The 21,843-nt window shown below is 44.9% G+C and overlaps 1 protein-coding gene across 6 annotated transcripts in view; it reads right to left on the bottom strand.

Moving 5' to 3' along the window:
- The window catches only part of NRP2 (neuropilin 2), a 146,900-nt gene that overhangs the window by 47,612 nt on the left and 77,445 nt on the right, over positions 1-21,843 (bottom strand). For all 6 annotated transcript variants that reach the window (XM_006861949.1, XM_006861950.1, XM_006861951.1 and 3 more), the window contains exons 10-12: positions 20,542-20,686; positions 15,139-15,255; positions 11,198-11,338 (exon numbers count right to left, since the gene is read on the bottom strand). In XM_006861949.1, the coding sequence (XP_006862011.1) occupies positions 11,198-11,338; positions 15,139-15,255; positions 20,542-20,686 (403 nt within the window). The remainder of the gene's footprint in view (positions 1-11,197; positions 11,339-15,138; positions 15,256-20,541; positions 20,687-21,843) is intronic.

Below are 21,843 nucleotides of genomic sequence, written 5' to 3' on the forward strand. Positions count from 1 at the left end.
TAGATAGATAGATAGATAGATAGATAGATAGATAGATAGATAGATAGATACAGTATAGATATAGACATAGATATAGATATACTCCCCCTGCCCCAAGAAAATTTTGTTTCTGTGAGTAAATAGCAAACAAATAGAATAAGAATGATGGGAGGCTGTGTGTTGGAAACAAGGGCAGAGGGAGAAACCCTGGAACCTCTGGTAATCCCTTGGAGTCATAATCCCTGCTCAGTTCCCTCCTACCCTCCAGAGCCAGCAGCCCTTTTCAAAGGTGAATCAATGACAGGGTGACTGAATCACCACTGAAACCTCCAAACACTTCCATGCTTCTGGTGATTTCTAAGCCATCTCTGTTTCCACTTCAAATGTAAAGAAAATCAAATTCCAGAGACTTATTGTTCAGTCTTCTTCCTTTACAGTTTCACAAATAAGACTGACTTGCTGCCTGAAAACTGCTTGGCAGAAATACTGTCACTTGTGTGAATTTATATTCTTTCGAGGAGGGGGAATCATAGCATAATGGCTAGAATTCCATAAGTAAAATGTGTATGGAGGTATGAAGAGCCGGGCTGACTGGGTTTTATCTGGGGCTGTTATATTTACTTACCTGTCTTGTTACTAAAACTTAAAGCACAATTGGACCAAAGGTTTCCTGGACTGCTTCTCCCAGGGACCATAGACATCCCCCTCTTCTCTCCTCGCATTTCCTCTCTGTTCTCTCTTACAATAAGATGATAATCGCTATGCATGATTTAAAGGACTGTTGGAAGACCAGGGAGTTAATGCTAGTGGCGTGTTACGCACGAGCAGCTGAAGGATCATAATTCAGTGCTGACATCTGAGCTAATCCACTAGTTTGCAGAATCTCAAGACAAGCAGGCCTCTGAATTTCACTTAGTTAAATCATTTGTGCCCCACTTGTCTGTTAAGTGCTATGAGCTCCAGGGAAGAAAGATGATATGTAAATTTAAGGAATTAGCAGTAGACATCAGTCAGAGGGACTCAGAGCTGCAGCAGGAACGTCCCTGCCTGTCACAGAGAGAGGCCTGATTAGATCGATGGACATCATGAAGGAATGGTTCAGACCAGGGAAAGTAAAGGGAAGGGATGGGGAAGGGAAGCAGAGGGTAGGGGTCGGGAGGGGATGTGGGGGAAGAAATCTGATGTTAACTGAGCACCTACTAGTGCCAGGCATTAGACTACAGGGTTATATTGGGTGCTTCACCTACTTTATCTTTTGTAATTTCCCCAACAGCTCAGTGAAATATGTATTATTTTCTTCATGTTTACTAATAAAACAGCTAAGGTTCAGAAAATTGAAGTAATGGGTCCAAGACCATTTCTAGGGAGTGATAGAAATAAGATACAAGCCCTGATTGGACTCAGATCATATTAGCACCATTGCAAGGCCTCTAACCTATGTTAGAATCCCAGCCTAATGTTCACTAACTTTTAATGTCTCAGTCTTTCCATCTGTAAATTGGATGTAGTAACAGTATTACTGTGTAAAGTTGTGGGGAGGGGTAAATGGAACAAGCTATATAAAGTACTTTGCACAATAACAGGCACACAATAAAAACTCAATAAATGTTACTACCATTATCATTACGCCACTTGTTATACACTGCCTCCGGTGCATGCCTTTCCTTTATTATCAAGAAAAAGGGATAGAAAGAAAACAAATAACCTGGAAAGGCCATCCTAAGACCCAAAAGGAAGTGTGGTTTGGTCTGAGTACAATAAAGATGTTTTCAGGAACAAGACTGGCTCCCCAGATCTGCCCTACTCCAGAAACTAGCTAGTCCCAACTTGTTCATCACACAGTGTTTATAAAATAGTCTTTTGTGTCAATCGACAATAGGTGAAATAACACATTACATGATTCTGGAACCAGAGCTGGACCTTAAGAGATTGTTTAGAGCAGGCCAGCCCTGCCTCCTGCAGGAATCATGCTGAAAACAGCTGCCCACCCTTTGTTTTATATTGTCCAGAGAAGGCGATTCCTTAGGCCACATCAGCACTATGTTTTCTGGGCTACAACTCTGTCAGGAGCATCCAGTTCTAAGTTTCCTGTTGTCATTTAGACACACTTCCTCTTTTTATCTCTGATGTAGCACAGCCAGTTTCTGCCCTATGACTTAGAAACATTTTTAGTTGGAGGAATTAGAACTTTTAGTCTTCCCTTCCCCAGGAAACACGACCCTTGACCCTCTAAAGGTCTGCTTTCTCGGCCTGCAATTATGGTGGCGGGTCTTCCTTGATGCCTCTCAAGTGTGCTCCTGGAGTACAAACACTGAGCTGCAAGTTTGTTCTGGGCCAATTTATGGCCCACCGCTGATACACGCTTCTAGGCTGTAAGCACACAGTCGCTATCGACTACATGATAGAGAAAAAGGCAGGCATGCCACAGGTTGACTACTTGTTTGATATACTTGGAACTTAATGACTGTAAGGGAAAAGTCCGTTGGATTTGTTAAGAAGTGGCCAGAACATGGCAACTGACCGGCTAAGAACCAGCCCTGCCTACTAGAGGCCGCCATCTTGTTCTTATAGCTGAAGGTTGTGATGCTAACAATGGAACACTTCAATCAAAGCTGTACATTGAGATACTCCAGAAGAAGAAACTTCATTTGCAGCATGGGGTTTCAATTGCAATGTCTGCATTGAGCTTCCAAGCAAGACAATGGGAAGTAAATGTGCTCAGTTGCTGAGAGAGAATGAAGAAAAAATATTCCAGAGATACAATCCCTCTCCTCCAGAATCTGACATTTTGTTAGGTCCTTGACTCAGAACATCTGTTGTTGCCCACAAAACAGGGGAAACAATTACATGGGAATGAACAACAGGAGAGTTCAAAAGGGCACAGAGGAAGCTCAGAGGACAGGGCCATTCCGCTGTTGTAACCTGCTGCTGCCTCTGAGAAGGGTCTCCTGATAGTTCACCCGGCAATTTATGGCTGCATCTGGCTTCAGTGGAATAAGTACTGTATGAACACGTAACTATGGTTGGCCAAAGAGCAATAGAATCAATTGTGCTACACCTTCCCAAACCCTGAAATCCATCACCATCTTGAGCTTTCTGGCTATTGCAAAGCCAAACACACCATCTGTCCAACACACACATCTCCTGGCTAGCATTTGCCCTCCTACTAGAACAACCATCTGAAAGAATATTTAGTGCTGCAGGAGACATAGTCACTTTGTATAGGTCATGCTTAAAACATGAGTCAGCTCCTCAGCTGGCCTCCCAAGGTCAGTGCGTCTCTGCTAAGGTTCTCAAATCAGCAACCTGTTAAGGGAAACACTGACTTTGGGTGAATGTAGCAGGATGGTCTCAAGGCTTATAATAGACCATTCTGTGGATATCTGAAATTTCAGGCTTGGTCTCTGCAGCCTTTTGTTTGTTTTTGTCATTTGGTACTTAGGGTGCCCCCCTCATTATCAAGCAACATGTGGCTGGGGAATGTGACTGACCAATCATGATGTTCAGAAACAGAGAAGAGTTTTTACTCGCTACTGTTGTCTTTTCTACAAAGCCAGAGATATGTTCCTACTGTCCTTTAAGAAAGGTCTCTCTTCTTTCTTTTCCAGTTGAAAGGATTCCTTAAATATTGACTTCCTTTTAGCCAAGCTGTTCCTAGTCTTTGGGCTGCAGACTATGATAGATAAAAAGTTCTTGCTTCTGTATTTGCAGTGGCTGTATCACCTTTTTCTGAAGGCAATTCAATCTAATACTAATTCAGTGCCTGGGCTTCCTGTTGCCATCAGCCCCACCTATGAGGAAAATCTTCTGTTGCTTTTTAATTCACAGTCACTGTTAGTTCCCTGTTAAAAATCAAGCCCATCATAAGATAGTGCACTCATCATTTATTTCCTTTAATCTCCCTGCGATCATCCACCCATCCACACCCACCCACACTTTATCTTCTCCTGTGTGTGTCCTGGCTGCTGTTCTAATGGGACATAGTCAATGGCTGAACTTGCTTCAAAACAAGTCAAATGAAGAGTCAATAGACTTGCCACTTCCATCTGGTGGGACAGTCACTTTTCATATCTCAGAACATTAAGGTCTTGACTTACTCCTACTCAAGCTAGTTCATGAACCTAGAGCCAAGGTTCTGTTTTCTCAGTCCTGTAAGCATGTAAATACTAGGCAGCCAATGCTCTGTCCTTTCATCATAGCACACCATTGTTGTTGTTGTCAGGTGCCATCGAGTCGGAACCAACTCATAGCGACCCCATGCACAGCAGAACGAAACAATGTCCGATCCTGGGCCAACCTCACTACCGCCGCCACACTTGATGCCATTAATGATGTCACCTGGCTGATCCATCTCGTTGGGGGTCTTCCTTTTTTTCTCTGATCCTCCACCTTACCTAGCATGACATCCTTCTCCAGAGACTGTTCTCTCCGGACAATGTGTCCAAAGTATGAGAGACGAAGCCTAGCCATCTTGGCCTCCAAGGAGCACTCTGGTTACACTTCTTCCAAAACAGATCTATTGGTTCTTTTGGCAGTCCACGGCACTTTCAGTATTCTCCTCCAACACCACAACTCAAAGGCATCAGTTCTTCTATGATCTTCCTTATTCACTGTCCAGCTTTTGCATCCATATGAGGTTATTGAAAATACCATGGCTTGGGTCAGGCGCACCTTAGTCCTCAAGCTGACATCTCTGCTCTTCAATACTTTAAAAAGTTCCTGTGCAGCAGATTTGCCCAGTGCAATACGTCGTCTGATCTCTTGACTGCTGCTTCTGCAAGTGTTGATAGTTGATCCAAGAAGAATGAAGTCCTTGACAACCTCAATCTCTTCTCCATTACAAATGGGCTTTGGTCATTTGTTTTCTTTATAGCGCCCCCTGGGCTTTAAGTTATTGAAAAGAAGTACTATTCTAATTGTCTTTCACAAGGTTCACCAATGTACAACAGTACACATCTAGGGAGACCACACATTTCGAGGATTCTGAAATCAATCACATGGGACTAGAATAGCACCCTTTACCTCTATTCTTCTTGCCTCATTCCAATAATAATAATAGAGTTGTATAATTATGGTGGTGGTGGTATGCCATCAAGTTGGTTCTGACTCATGGCAAACCTGTATAGGCTTCTGAGGCTGTAAATCTTTATGGGAGTGTAAAGCCTCATAATTCTCCTGTTGAGTGGCTGGTTGGTTCAAACTGCTGACTTTGCAGTCAGCAGCCTAATGAGTAACCCACTATGCTATCAGGGCTCCATATATAATTACAATGATGATAATTATTATTACTGGTATGACTTAGTACTTAGGATAGTTTTTTTATTGAAATAGTTCCTATGTCACTTAATACTATTTAACTTGCTTGTTTTACTAGGGCTGTTCACACTGAAGGTAGGAATGCACAATTAAAACTAGAAGCACGTGAACACTCCCACCAAGAGATCCTGGTGTGGCACTGTAGGATCAGCACTGGACTGTGAACTATAAGGTCAGCAGTTCAAACCTGCCAGCTGTTCCTTTAAACCCTATGCAAGGTCACTATGAGTTGGAACCAACTCGATGGCACTTAACAACAACAACAAACACCACAGGATTGTAGAGGAGACATATCTCTCTCTTAGTTTGTACAAAACAAAGAGTGAAAGCATCAGCAAGGGCCCTGGAAGCTGATGAAGTGGACAGCTGGTTTTGTCGTTAAATGCTATCAAGTTGGTTCTGACTCACAGCAACCCTGTATAGGTTTTCCAAGGAGTGGCTGGTGAGCTTGAACTGCCAACCTTGCTGTTCAAACTGATCTTGCAGTCAAGGGCATTAACCCAGAGTGCCACACCAGGACTCCACAAAGTGGGACAGCGGAACAGCAGCACTGTCTAATACAACAGTCTTCGAAAATGGGAATGTGCTGTTCAAATTTGAGTGGCTACTGGGCCCTGAGATGTAGCTAGAACCATGGAGGAATTGAATTTTTAATTGTATTTAACTTTGTTGTTGTTGTTAAGTGCCATCGAGTCAGTTCTGACTCATAGCGATCCTGTATAGGCTTTCCAAGGAGTGGCTAGTGGGTTTGAACCAGTCACTCCTTGGAAACCCTATACAGGATCACTATGAGTGGTCACTCAATGGCACTTAGCAACAACTAACTGTATTGAACAGTGCAGTTCTAGACACATGCTCACCGTATCATCTTAAGGACTTTCTGCCTTGTTCTTTAAAGACCGGAATTTGATTTTCCCTGCAAACTCTTTTATGGTCAAATCAACTTTAAAAAGCTGAGCTCCTTTGCAACCACCAGGGGTCACTGAATTTGGACCAAGGTCTCCGGGGGACAGTAGGAACACACTGCAGGCAGCTAAGCCACAAGCAAAGAGCTAAAAAAAAATAATAATAAATAAAAAGAAGAAGAAGAAAAGAAAAAAAAAATCCTGAGTGGCTTAAAAGACTAATTTTAAAAACAAAAACAGTAAAATAAAACCAGTGGGTGTCTTGTCGGCCTTGAGCAACCATTACCACCAGCCAAAAGGACAGAACTAATTGCTTACTTAAAAGGAAAAAAAAAAAAAAAAGCAAAAACAACTAAATCTGAAAATATCTAAGGAATGTAAGTAGTTTCCACAGACACTTCTAATCAAATAGGCTGTGTACGCGATTTCCACATGGTTCCTTCTCTTTTGACTCCTTTCTTTTCCACCACCCCTACTCATGCACACTTTCCGGGCACCTCTCCTTTCTTAAATTTAATTACTTCTGTTTGCCTATCTACTAAGGGGATGAAACATATGGCATACTTCTCTCAAAGGAGGAGAATGGTCTCCTTTTTGTGAAATAGCCAAGTGTGGGCGCTTTTCAGGCTTGCAGGTTTGACTAGGAAGGAGCCAGCTACTCGGGACCCATTAGCATTTGCCCTGCCCCTAACCAAGCACAGCTGTTTCCTTTCTCCCAACTGCTCCCCTCTGGGCCCCATTTTTTTGAAGAAGAAAAAAAAGAAAGGACCACCCTGAATAGAAAAGGCTTTCTATCTTCTCCCACTTTGGAGCCCAATACCAAGTTTTGTAAGAAGGAAAATGGGAAATACAGAAAACGCCTTTTAAAAATCTTGGGGAGCTAGAGGGAAGGGCTCTGAGAATAGTAATAAGATTTTGTTTTCTGGCGGCCTGTCAGGAGTGCCGCTTTCCCAAACTTTGGGGACTCCTCAGGGAAGAGGAAAATAATTATTTTCCTTCTCAGTATCATAAGGGTGGAAAACATTAGATTTAGCAGTTCCGTATGGCCCTAATTTTCTTTCTGTCCCCATCTATTCAGCCAAAGATTGGAACTCTGCCCACTTCTCTAGCCTGCTCTGAGAAGCCCTCTCAAACCGCAGGGTGTCATGAATCAAGTGGAATGAGGACAAAGACTAGAATTCCCAACCAGTAGCAAGGGTCAGTGGACATGAACGTGGTGTTCAGGTGAGGGCAAAGACTGGGCCAGGAGGAGGTAGAGGCAAAGGGGCAGCTGTAAAAGGCCAGGGTCAACTGGCGAGTAACTTAAGCTCTCTCAGAACTGTCACTTGCTAATTGGTGGTCTTGCAGCTTCAGGCAGGGTTAGTCTCAACTATTCTTACAGCAAAGGAAGAGGCTAGAATTACTAGAAAGAACCTGAAGATGGATGCTGACTTGCTATTGTTGTTACATTCCATTGAGTAGGTTCCAACTCACTGTGACCCTGGATAGGGTTTCCAAGGAGCAGTTGGTGGGTTTGTAGTCCAGTGCTTATCCTGTAGCATCACATTAGGAGTCTGGATGCTAAATAAGATCTAATAAATCTCCCCACCCCATACAGAAATAACATCTATATTCCTTTATCCAAAGCGCCTGTACCAAGATGTCCCCACACACACTCCTTGCAGACATATATCTACTCATGCATATGAACCAGAAACACACTCATACATAGACACACAGTCATGCACACACACACAAAACACACGATTATACACATTTACAAACACAATCACACAAAACCCCACAAATAGCTCCAGGCAGAAACACAGACACAAACACATACATACACATATAAACACACAAGCACATACATAAATACTACATATACACACACACATACCCATAAACCTTCTTTACATTTGAATAAAAAGTGGGGGTGGGGAAAGACAACCAATTAATTGGACCAAGTCTCACAGGAGAGGAAATGAAATGAAAAAATCCAGGCTGGGTTATAAAAATAAGTATTTTTTTTCCCAACATGCAGGAGGCTCATTATATTAATTAAACATTATTGCAGTGAACAGAGAGGGGGGAGGGTGATTAAGGCTGGGGCTAGGGTAAGTGTTCTCTCCTGTTGCCTGAGGCTGTGGTGATCTTCAGATATTAATCTCTCTGAGCACTCCAACGTTGAAGAGATAAACACTTGAAATATGAAAATGTTTTTCTCCAGAGCAGACGCTGTGGCCCACTGGGACACAAGAGTGGGAGTGTTTCCGAGGCTGGCCTGACGTGCTCTCTCTGTTGGCCCCACTGCCACCCTCTGGGGTGGGGTCAAGGGACAGTAAGGGGTAGCACCGCAGCCCTTTAGGACTCTCCCAGAGGCTGGAGGAGCTTTCTCACCCTCCTTTCATTTTCTAGCCTTTTCCCATTGTACTCAGTAAACTCTGATCTACTCATTTCCAGAACTAACTCCTGTCCTTTCAGATGCTTATGGGGACCTATGACCCAAACTGGAGTCTTGGTGTGGTTCTGTTGGATAAGCACTGGACTGCTAACTGCAAGGTCGGTGGTTTAAACCTACCAGCCACTCATTGGAAACCCTATACAGGGTTGCTATGAGTTGGCACTTAACCACAACAGTGTGGCAGGGACTGAGGTAGAGGAATATCTAAGGCCAGTCAGTGGAGTGCTGGAAATGACTTGTAGCAGCTCGCAAGAACCAATTGTTATATTTTCTGGAATTCTGCAAGCCAGTTGTTAAGCACAGTCACTATTAAAAATTAATTTATATAAACTTATAAATAAATCATATTTAAAAATGAAAGGTTTGTTGTTGTTGTTAAGTGCCATTGAGTCAGTTCTGACTCATATCGACCCTGTATAAGATTTCCAAGACTTTACATTTTCGTAGGAGCAGAAAGCCTCATCTTTCTCCCTCAGGGAACAAATGCTTTAATCTCGTCAGTTTCTAATTATTTTAATATAGTTTACCAGTGTCTGTATAGATTTGTTTTGGAAGAAGTGCAGCCAGAGTGCTCCTTGGAGGCCAAGATGGCCAAACTTCATCTCTTATACTTCGGACATATTGTCAAGAGGGACCAGTCGATGGAGAAAGATATCATGTTTGTTAAGGTGGAGGGTCAGAGAAAAAGAGGAAGACCCCCAGCGAGATGGATTGGCAAAATGGCAGCAGTGTTTGGTTCTGCTGTGCATAAGGTCGCTATGAGTCAGTACCGACTCGATGGCACTTAACAACAACTAGTGTCTGTAGGATCAGCACTGGACTGCAAACCACAAGGTGGGCAGTTCAAACCCACCAGCCACTTCTTGGAAACCCTAAACAGGGTGGCTATGAGTTGGAACCAACAGTGCTTAATAACCACATGACTCAGGTTGGAACAGATGAAAGTCTAAAGCTAGCCAGTGGTGTGCTGGAACCAACTTGTACGAACCAACTATTAAATTTTCTAGAATTCAGCAAGCCAGTTGCTAAGCACAGTCATTATTAAAAATTAATTTATCTAAACATAAATAAATTTTGTTTTAAAACTAAAGGTAAGAAATACTTAAAACTCATCAGTTTCTAATTATTTCAGTATAGTCTACTAGGGACTACTAAGTGGTGCTGTAAGATCAGCACTGGACCACAACCACAAGATCGGCTGTTCAAACCCACCACCTTCTCCTCAGAAACCCTATATAAGGTCACTATGAGTCTGAACCAACTCTACAGCATTTAACAAGTGTCTGCAGGATAAGCACTGGACTGGTAACTAAAGGTCAGAGGTTCAAACCACTAGCTGCTCCTAGAAACCCTATACTAGGTTGTTATGAGTCGAATTGACTCAATGGCAGTTAATCTACTGTATTTGTAATACAGAAAAACTCTATGACTCAACAGATTGCACTTCTCAACCTACCTCTAATGACCTCATATTAGTAGCTCAAATTCAGCCATGGTAGGAGTCCTTAGATGTTGTTGTTGTTGTTGTTAAGTGCTGTCCAGTCAGTTCTGACTCATAGTGATGCTGTAGGGTTCCAAGGAGTAGCTGCTGGGTTGAACAGCCAACCTTACACTTAACAGTCCAGTGCTTATCCTACAGTGCCATGGTGTAAATGGTTATCATGCCTAATTGTAAACTGAAAGGCTGGAAGTTCAAATCTACCCAGAAGTACCTTGGTAGAAAGTCCTGGAGAACTACTTCAAAAAAAAAGAGCCATTGAAAATCCCATGGAGCGCACAGTTCTACTCTGACATACATGGAGTTGCTGTGAGGTTAACCTGACCCTATGGTAGATGGATAGGAGCATTCACACCATGGAAAGAGGCAAACATTACAAAGCAGCCTCCCCCCACTCCTCCGAGGGTACAGATAGTAGATCATTCTTACTTACTGATTACAAGGTTAAAGGCAACCCTTTTCTGTCAACAGTGCTAACAAAGTCTTCTCAAATCTGGCTTTTAAAAACCAAAAGTGTGGGCTTAATATTTCAAAGACCAGCAGCAACATTTTTTTCTGGAAGCCTGGTACCCATTTCAGTCCTTTGACTTTGTTTTCTATGTAAGAGATAATACCCTCAAAGCAGTATCAGTTCAACTGAAGGCTAATGATTTCTCCGTGAGTCATGGTATGAACCAACCCAGTTTCGAGTTGATGAGACACTCTGAGATGGTGGCAGCAAAGGTTGGCTATGGGAGCAAGGGGACATTGACTTGTCCCATCTCCTAAGACCTCCCAAACCCTCCTTCTTTGTTTCTTTTCTTTCTTTTTTCGTGGTCTCCCTGTCTCCCTCCCAACTCTCAAGCTATGCTGTAATCACAGGAGAGGGCTACAAACCACCAACCAACTATTCTGTGGGGTGACGTCTTGAGCAAAGACTGTGGTGGTTTGTGGGCAAAGAGCAGAAGATTGCTCTGCGGTGGGAAGTTATAAAGCTTGTAAGGGGATCCGGGAGCTGAAAAACGTGGAAGAGGCTGGCTTTTAACTCTTTCATCTCTCAATTGGCAGCTGGCTTACCTGGAAACGTCTGGTCATTTGGGCTGGAGCTACTGGTCCAGGTGCTCCGCAGCCACTTGGCATGGTCGTATATCCAACCACACGTCTCCTCGGGGAAATCAAAGTTGCAATTGAATCCTGAAGGGAGCTGCAATTCTTTGTCTGAAAGGGAAAAAAAAAATATCCCCAAGGAAGGCAAATGAAGTGGGTTCAGAGAATAGCCACAGCGGTTCTGCTGACGTGGCTGGCAAGGCCTAAGTGGAGAGCAGAGAAAGAAGTGGTTTCTTTTGCTCATTCATTTAACTCATTTTGGAGATCACTAGCTTTCGGGTCAGGCTTTGGTCTCATCCTTCCCAGGCATGAAAGCCAAATCTGCCAGCGGTTCCCATAGTAAGCAATTATAAATGAGGCCACCAAATGGCTTCAAGCTCTACTCAGCCTCTTTGGTCCACCTTGGAGAGCAGACAAATGTGAAAACTGCTGTTCCCTAAATGCCAGTGAAGAATGTCTCCCCAGTGTCTCAGTCAATGTCTGGCTCCCAAAAATGTATTATCTCATCTCCTGCCAACCTGCTCTCAGAAGTAATGGGACAGCCCATTAGCATCCAGAGAAGCTGCAGTGCCTGAGAGGTGCCTGGCCAGGGAGGAGAAAGTGACCTCAGGAACAAGGAAGGTTTGTGTGCTACCCTATACCTCTTTGTGTTAAGTCTCTTGTTTCAGAAGATGGGGACAACTCGGCAAAATGAAGGGGACAGACCAGCCGACTGCCCAGCTTAGAGCTCTGACCAGAAGGAAAATAATTTCACATCACGTAGAGTGTCTGCAGATCAGGTTTCCAGGAGCAATAGAAGTTTTTAAAGAGTGACCACACAATGGCCAGAGAAGACCCTGAGTGGTGCAAATGGTTAAGTGCTGACTACTAACCAAAACATTGGCGATTCAAACTCACTCAGAGGTGCCTTGGAAGATAAGCCCTGGAAACCCCATGGAACAGTTCTACTATGGCACACCTGGCTCACCGTGAGTCACAATCAACTTAACAGCAACTGACAATGACACTGTGGTTTAGTCTGTCTGCTCTGATTTTTCACCTGCCTAAGTCAGAAGACTGAACCCAAAGGTTTCTTTGAGGTTCCATCCAGCTCTAAGAATCCAGTTTGAGCTGATGTCAAATGTGTGATTAAGTGGAGGTAGAGGTGAATTCTGGGAAAGAGAGAAAATGGGAACCCAAGTCTGGATGCTTGCCTGAAGTGGTTATGAGACAGCAGGAAGGTGCCGGCTGATGCTGGTAGCAGGAAGTGGGGTCTCTGGCCTTCTCACTTCCCTTCCCAGGCTTCCCAGAGAGGGATTTCCGTGGGGAAGGCCTAGGATGCAGGAATAGGGAAGTCTATAAGGGAGCAGCCAACGGGTGGAAACAATTGTTCACCATGGGGGTGAGAAGGGGTCACCCCTGAGGGAAAGAGCACTGTTGATGTTGGTGGCAGGACGCCCTGTCTGTTCCTCCCCTTCCCAACAGAAAAGATTTCATGTTGGCCCACTCTTGGCCAAAGTCAGCTTTCATCGAGAAGAAGCGCATGGAATCGATTATAGAAGTAGCCACCTGTGGCTTGAAAAGTCAGCCTTTAGCCCTCACCATCCCTCCTCCCTGTAATTTCTGAATTTCTATTTTTTTCTGCTAAAAAATATGGAGTAATTCAATACACCATAATTCCTTCCCAATGTTTACATGCATGCTGTATCTCAGGATCCAAATTCCACAGAAAGATCTTTTGCAAAAAGAGAAGGGAGGAACTGCCAAAGAAACCTCAAAGGAAAGAAACCACTTTAAACGGGACAATTATATTAAAAATAAACTTCTGAAATTTTGCAGCAGGACTCTTATATTTGCCTTTGGATTGTCGTTTAGATAGAAGTCCATATTCCTACCCCCAACAAGCTAACTCTGTTAATCCAATACCATACATTAACTCCCTGTGCATTCCATTTTTGGCTCTCAAACTATCTTAAACATGTCTTGGAAGATTCTCCAAGTCTCCTTCTTTTCTTCATAAAACAAAAACAAGTTCATTAAAATGTCAGAATTCTGCATTCAACTAACCCTGACCAATAGTATCTCCCCTTTACCCACCCACACAATACACAAAAGCACATTCCCCAAAGCATATGCATTAAATTAGCATTTTTCAGTCACACAACTTCAGCATTTCTTTTTGGCTTTCCTCCCGCTCTTCTTTGCAGCCACATCTTAGAGACATCCACTCCGTCAGTGCAGCGCGTTGCCCCTGTCAAGTGTCTGAGCAAACAGGACTGATGGGTGTCACCATGCACCGACCCAGTTGGTGCTACATCTATATGTCTCCATCTCTTCCCAAATGTCTTCGCCAATCTTCCTTCATTTTCTTTAATGAACTCTTAATAATCAGTAATTTACAGTAAATTGAGGCTGTCAAGCTTTACATTCTAGCCAAAAATGCCAGGTGTTCCAAACTTTGTGGTTTATGAGGAATATCCACAAACTCGGTGACCTTAGCAGTATAATTGAAGATGTGATTTACTTTTGGGCTTTGCCAATTATTGTTTTTATTGGATTTGGGTATACTTAGAAGATAAAACAAAAGCAAGATAGATTTCGCAGGTACAGAGATGGATCCCCAAACGAGGAGTCCCTTCATTGTGAAGGCATGACTCGAAGGTGCCTTTTCACATTTCTGCTCTTCTTTGACGTACACTACCAATTAGGGGATGGGATGCCTTAGCCATAGAATCATAGTTGGTACACTTCCTTACACCAGCGGTGGTGGAAGACACAGGAAAATGCAGTGACGTAACGGTTAACTGCTGAATTATTGTGACTATCATGGACCATATGGACTAAATCACCCAGATCTTCACTTGGCTGTGCCTGGAGATGCAGTTCAGCATGGAAAACCATCATGATTGTGAATCTGAAGGATAAGATTGGCTTTCCTTCCTCTGGGGAAGCAAGGTTGTTGTTAAGTACAGTCGAGTTGTTTCCAACTCATAGTGGCTCTGTATTAGGCTTCCGAGGATGTAAATAAATCTTTACAAGAGCAGAAAGCCTCATCTTTCTCCTTGTGTGCTTATCCTACAGTACCACACTGGGCCTCCTGGGCAGCAAGACAGTGAAACAAGGCTTAAAGCATGACTTCTCAAAGGAGCTCTCTTTGGATATGTTCTTATCTCAGCTGATGATCAGTGAGTTCGGTGGGATCAGTGGAAGGATGGCACTGGTTGTTACAGATCTAAATACAAGGGGATTTCAAAAACTTCATGGAAAAATGGAATGAAAAGATAATGGAATTTCCCCACAAACTTTTGGAAGCCCCCTTGTATATGGGTTACGTTCCAGTGGTAGAATTCTCTATTTCCATGTGGAAGACTTGGGTTCAATTCTTGGCCAATGGACCTCAAGTGGAGCTACCACCTGCCTGTCAGTGGAGCTTGCTTGCTGCTATGATGTTGACTGGAGTTTGGTAGAGCTTCCAGATGAAGAGGGAAGAAGGGCTTAGTGATCTATTTCAGAAAGGCAACCACTGAAAGACTTATGGATTACAACCGGCCATGGGGATGGCACAGGAGTGGGCAGCTTTTCATTCGGCCATTCAGCATGGGACTGTCACGAGGCAGATGCCAACCCAATGACAACAATCAATAACAACAGAGTGGGTGGCGCAAATGGGCTAATGAGCTTGGCTGCAAACTGAAGAGTTGGAGATTCAGGTCCACCAGAAGAAAGATCTAATGATCTATTTCTGAAAACGTCACCAGGGGTCCACTCTGACATACATACAGTCACTTCCCCAATTCCCCTTGAGCACCCGCATTTCCTAACCTCTTCCCAGAGACCTCCTGAACCTTTGACCCAGCCACAGGTCAGCATTCATTTTTACTGGTCAGCACTCATTCCTTTCAGTTGAAACATGACTCTTGCCTCATCCTTACCATCCTCAAAACTGCAGTTCTCCCCACACTCTGTGGCCTCTTCATCGATGGGATACGGGGTGGTGGTCTCTTCGCTCTTCATGGTGGGTCCCAGAGTCTCAACTGTGGGCCTTGAATCTGTATATAAATGAAAGAAGAGAAGTGGGTGCTGCGGCAGCTAAAAACTTAAAGTTTCCTCTCCAAACTTTTAGAAGAGGGAGGAAAAGAAAAGGAAAATGAAGACACACACCAAAACCCCTGCCATCACCTTTCTGTCATTGAAGCCAGGAGCTTTGTCTGGGTTGAATGAGAATTGTCTCTGGGCTGCAGAAACAGTTAATATAGGGTCTCAGACAAAAATCCATGTTTTTAAGGACCCAACAGAGTCAAGGTCAGGAGAAGAGCCACAGATACAATAATGAATATAGGCAATGCTGACCCCACTGCAGGCTACCCTATGCTCTGGGCATTCTGTTTAAGGTGGAAGGGTAGATAATATACACACAAAATGAAAGCTGTCTATGAGAAATGGGTTGTGAAATGTTGGTGCTTGATGAAGTGAGCTTCAGTTATGTGGGAAGTGGCATCTGTGCACAGACCCTTGAGTTTACAAGGTGTCTTCCCCACTGGCTTTGCCCTCACAAAACTTGCTCTGTTTCAGCCTGCTCTGAGTCAGACAGAAGTTTCCTGAACCAAGGCTCACCCTACAAACCCTTCTGACCTCTGGGCCCGCCTATAATCAGATCATCAGAGTACCATGACCAAGGCCAGACAGGCTGGGAGGTACAATTGCTGGCAGTTTTGCTTGTGTTCACACAAAACTGGATGCAAAGACCTTTAGACTGAGAGAGATTCAAACTCCTTTTAGGAAAGGAATCTGGGGTTGTGCCCTTAGGTCAGGGTGTGGCAGAGTCAACCGCTACTGGTTCCAAATAGCTAACAGTCAGGGAAGCCGACTGGGGGTTGGGAAGAGAGTAAAGCGTGGCAGACAGATAGCAGTGCCAGCAAAGCAGTGCCAGGCTTGCTTGAAAGCAGGTCACCATAAATTGCTCCAGGAGTCAAGGCCCTGAGAAGAGGTGGCTTAGTGGGACCAGATCTTTGGAATTCAAAAAAAAAAAAAAAAAAGTCTACCAGAAGTCAAAAATCTGTCTTTATAATCTCTAGACTAATAAATGTTGGTAATTTATTCAACTAAGTTGTTGTTAAATGATGTTGAGTTGTTTCTGACTCATAGAGACCCTGTATAGGGTTTCCTTGGTGTGACTGGTAGGTTTGAACCACCAGCCTTTCAGATAGTAGTCCAGTGCTTACAACGAGTGCCACACTAGAACTGCAAAATGTGGTGGGGCCCAGCCTGGTCTGCTGGTAATGTGTTCTGACTTCTATTCTAGGTGACTCATCCAGCCATTGATTCACTGGTTTATTTGTACATACCATTCATTTAGGCTGCAACCATTTAGGGGAGGAATTGTTGTTCTGAGTCAGGGCTTCTGGGGACTGGTGTTCAAGTTCTGGGCTGTGTGGGGTGGTGTCTTCAACACAAAGTTACCCTCCAATGAAGCGCTCTAAGTAATCCCTGGCATTGTTCTTCCCATTTCTATACATGCTCCCAGCACTATTGTATGTGATTAGATGTCTTTGTCAGGCACTGTTCAGGATACCATTTACTAAAGCCAGGAGCTGGAGGAAATACTAAATATGTTGAATAGCTTGTTCACGGTCGACTTGCCACCTTTCTGCTGTTAAATACTACGCACATAACCTTTCATACCTCTCTTTTCCATGTCTGCCTCTTGCCCACAGTCAATAGCAAATAACCTCCAAGCGTCCTAATTTGTAAGTTCAAATTTGTCACTGTGTCATAGAATCACAAACTCAATTGTAAAGCAAACTAAGAGCAGCAAAGCAAGAAGTAATCATTCGAAACACAAACAAACTGAAGAGCAGGTGAGGCAGCCCTGTCAGCTTAGTTAGCCGCCAGCAACTCCACCTGGCCCATTATTTTCCCTGCTAGCCTTTTGGGGTAGGAATGAAGAACTGAACCACGGATGAGTCACAGAAGCCGATGGAAATCTAGAATGTGAAAATAGCCACACAACTTAGGAGAAGTTTCTGGAAATGTCAGGGAGTAAAACAGGTAAGCTGGTTTGGTGGAGAGGCAATGAGAGAGCAGGGTGCATAAAGGAAAGCGGGGGAAAGGGGCACAGCTTCTGTGTCGCTGTGCTTACGCTGGCTGGGTGCTCCAAGGTAACTGCCCATCACACAGCAATGTTCCCCAGCAATTGGAACCAGATGTCAGAGACTTCAAAGGAAAGGAGGCTGGGCAGAGGCAGAGAGGAGCACACCGCCTCAGCTCTGATCTTCCCAGGAACAGCCAAACAGCGTTTTGAAATGAGAAACCTGTTGCTGACCATCAGTGGAATTGGGACAGATTGGGGAGCAGGCGGGGAGACAGTAAGGGGGAAAGGCCATTAGTAATTGTCCAACTGGTCACAAAGGAGGGCCAGCGTGGGAGGGGACTGGTGCAGAGGGGCAGAGAAGAGGAGGCAAGGATGAAGACTTGGGTTGGCAAGGAGCTTCCTCTCTGTGGGCCTCAGTTTTCCTATCTGTAAAAGAGGAGTTGGCTTACATCTGTATTTTTATAAACTGTATCTGTCACAAAATCAATTGAATGGGTCGTGGCTAGCATTTAATCAATACAGATGATATGATTTTAGTGCGCACTGTATGTTGATTAGAAGGAACATGGCTTTGGGGACCTTCCTGTTTTATTACATTTCATTTCATTATATTTACATATAATACATTTGCTATGTGCTGGGTAGCATTTTAAGTATTTCAAAGCCTTTATTTTATTTAATCCTTATAACAACACCTAACTAACATTTTGTTGTTTTTAGTTGATGCTGATTCTAACATTAAACCCAACACTAAAACCACTACCATCAAATCAATGCTGACTCATAGTGACCCCATTATTGTTGGTGTTAAGTGCCGTTGAATCCATTCCGACCCATAGCGACCCTGTACAGGGTTTCCAAGGAGCAGCTGGTGAGCTTGAACCACCGACCTTGCAGTTCAAACGACTTTGCAGTCTGACTCATTAGCCCGCAACACCACATCAGGACTCTAATGACCCCATTGTTGTTGTTGTTATGTGCCGTGGAGTCGATTCCAACTCATAGCGACCCTAAACAGGGTTTCCGAGGCTGTAAATCTTTACGGGAGCAGAAAGACTCATCTTTCTCCCGCGGAACAGCTGGTAGTTTCGAACTGCTGACCTTGTGGTTTGCAGCCTGATTCGTAACCATTACATGACCTCATAGGACATAGTAAAACTGCTTCTTTGGGTTTCTAAAACTGTCAATCTTCACAGGAGCAAACAGCCTTAGCTTTCTCCCAGTGAGTGGCTGGGGGATTTAAACAACCTACCTTGTGGTTAGCAGTCCAATACTTAACAGTTTATGCCACCAGGGCCCCTTGAGTCTAGTGTTGTTGTTGTTAAGAGCCGTTGAGTTGGTTCTGACTCATAACAACCCTTATAGGGCTTCTCACAAGTGGCTGCTGAATTTGAACCACCGATCTTGTGGTTAGTAGTCCAGTGTTTATCCTACAGAGCCAAATAACTATCGTTAGCTCCATTGTTTACCAATGTGCTTAGTAACTTTTCTGAGGTTATGCTGCCAGTGACGGGCAAGGCTGGACTCGAACCTGGCAATCTGTCTCAAGTGCCCATGCACTTTAACAATACATGATATCTCAGAAGTCCTGGCGTGGTGCTGAAGAATCAGCACTGGACTGCTAGCCACAAGTTCAGACCCACTAGCCGCTCCTTGGAAACCCTGTACAGGGTCATTACATGTGGGCACCGACTCAATGGCACTTACCAACAAATATCTCAGGTGGGGGCAATGGTGATCCAGTGTTCGAATCCTAACCTTCCAGGGGTAAGACCCAGGCTTGACTCCGGCCAATATACCTCAAGTGCATCCAGCAGCAGTCTGTGTTGTTGTGATGTTGCCACACAGGTTTTCCAGGGGCATTCCGCACTAAGATGGACTAGGAAGGACCCTGGCAATGGAAGCTCTAACAATCACAACAGTCTGATTCTGTTGTGCATGGGATCACCACGAGGCACGTACCCACACCAAACCTTATAGGCACATGTGTGCGTGTGTGGTTATATGTAGCTACATTGGGTTGTGACATGAATTTATTTTAAGTTGTGGGTCATGAGCAACACACTTGGAAGCCATTGATCTAGAAGCTCCTGGAACCTTCGGCTCTAACATCCTGACTCCGAGGAGACTGAAGCACATCAACTCATGGTCCTGCTAGAGGGTGGCTTTAAGCACCCATGTGCGGGAGGCAAAGGGATGAGACCTCACCCCTGTAACACGGGGCGTGTGGTATATTCCTACTAAAATGTCTTCACTGGGGCTGCCTTCACCCCCAAGGTGAAAGAAGCTAATTTGGGCCCAATTCCCAGCCTGCGCCCCTCAATGTGGCTGCTTACACAGGCTGCACTTTTCTCCTCAGGAGTCAAAAGCACTTCTCTGACATGTCCTTATTAAGCCTTCACAATGGCCTGCTGGGAGTGTTAGTGACAGGTAGGGCACAGACAGGAAAATGGGGATTCCTGGGGCCCTGGAGGAGAGGGGCAGGCTGGCTCAGCTGTCTGCTTCTCCTGCTGGCTCTAGGCTTGGCCCCTCGAACCCTGGGTGGCTGACCCAAGCTCCTTTTGGCAGGCAGTGAGTGAGTGAGCTTGTCAAGAGAGAAGGCAGGGCCTGGGTCAGGAGGAGGGTGGGCATGCCTAGAGGCCTCGTCTCATTAGGGAGAATTAGAGGTGTCCCCTGCCTGTAGAACTTGCATGGGACCAGGAGTGACTGAGTCTCCTGCCACACACGGGGGTCAAGTCCTATTTCTGTCCACTTCCCCACAACACAGCCCTCCTGAGCAAATGAATGCCTTTTACAGATGTGGCTTCGAAATGAAAATGAAGTCTCTTAGCCACTGACATCTGGAGAGCAGATTCAGACATAAACCAATTACTTTATTATCATGAGGGTTGGTTTTTTCCCCCTTCCCTAAATCAACAGCCACAGCCCTCTGGCCTGAAGAGGCAGGGTCTAATTGAATTTGGGTGGGTGGTGTGCAGTTATGATTTGTTTTTGAGAGACTCGGGTTGCAGAGCTGCAGTGATCCTTTAACAGAGACAAAGCACATCCCTTCAGAAGTCGTTCTGGGTCTAGGGGCTGCAGTACCCATGGCTGAGGCAGAACATGGAGTAGGCTACTTGGGGTTTCACCAGGGACGGCTCTTCTCTCAACCCTCATCCCCTCGTGGAGTCTGACCCCCTCCCAGCACATCCTGGAAGCCAGAGTCACAAAACAACGTGTGGTCTTGTGAGGAAACAGACCTTACCTGTCCAGTCACAGCCAAGCACCTCCAACCTCATCCCGATCCCGGCTGGTGACCACCTCTCAGGATACACTCGCACGTACTGTGCCGGAACGGGGTCGAACCTCCGGATGTCGGGGGTGTCGTAGTGCATGTTCCCTTCAAACAGCTGCACAGGAGACAGGTCTATCAGTACTTTTTGTCTGGGAGCCCCTCTCCTCATATCCCCCATCTCCTTCTCAGTTCTCTCCCTCATATGCAGCCAGAAGGATGGTTATTGAAAATGAGCTCCGTTTTCAGACAAAGGGAAGGTGATGGAAACCCAGAAACACAGGAAATAAAAAAGCAAATCACAGTGGTTCTTCCTCTCTATCTGGGGCTGGAGCTGAGGACTCAGGGAAACAGTAAGCTCTGAATGAGTTTCTGACTGAACTTTCCCGGAGGGAAACGAAGGGCACTTAGGCTGTTGGGACGGTTTCAGCTAATAGGGAACATCTAGGTTTAGAAAGTCCAGTTCACTGATAGTTACCAATTCAGAACCTACTGAGGGAATGGCTCCTAGGCCTCTATGCTAATGGAACACTCATAGTTGATGAGTGTTCCCCAAGCCTTTGCTTAGTGAGGGAGTTGTCAAGAGAATCATCACCTAGAGCAGGATGCATCAATTTGACAACAGTGGAGCTACCTAGGCTGAAGCTGGGTGGGGGAACGCAGATCCAGAAAACATCTTGGAGTCACTGATGTAGGTGAATGGCCGGGAGCCCCCAGGAATGCAGGAGGAACATCCCAGTTTTCAGGATACCCTAAATCCGTAACTTCAAAAAGGGGACAGTCACAGGCTGTGACCCTGGTTAAGACCGTCTCTTTTCCCAGGCCTCTAGAATGGTCAGGAGGCAGGGTCAGCGATCCCTGGGGAAGTCTGTGGCCCAACTTGTGCTGTGTCCAGAGGGTTCTGGTTATCAAGCCCTGAGCCATTCCAAGCCTCAGGAATTGTGAGCAAAGAGTGGTCATCAGAATTACAAAACCCCCAGGCCAGCCCTTGCTTGTGGACTCAGAATACAAATGTTTCTTTAGCCAATGTGGCTAAACACACACATGTGTGATACCTCCTTTTTCTGGGGGCCCTACTTGTTTTAGAAAAGCAAGGGGTGACATAGGAATGAGGCTAGAGAAGCCTGGCTAACTTGGACAGTAGCCAGGAGAGGGACAGATGCATGCTGTCCTCTCCCCGCCTCAAGCTCCCCAACCCTGTTTTGAGGCCACCCTTCAACCCTCTGGTGTAGGAAGGGTGAGCAGTACTGGTTTGAACTTCTGACCCATGTTTCT

Source organism: Chrysochloris asiatica, unplaced genomic scaffold (genome assembly GCF_000296735.1).
Source record: "Chrysochloris asiatica unplaced genomic scaffold, ChrAsi1.0 scaffold00045, whole genome shotgun sequence".
In the NCBI taxonomy this organism is placed as follows: domain Eukaryota; kingdom Metazoa; phylum Chordata; class Mammalia; order Afrosoricida; family Chrysochloridae; genus Chrysochloris; species Chrysochloris asiatica.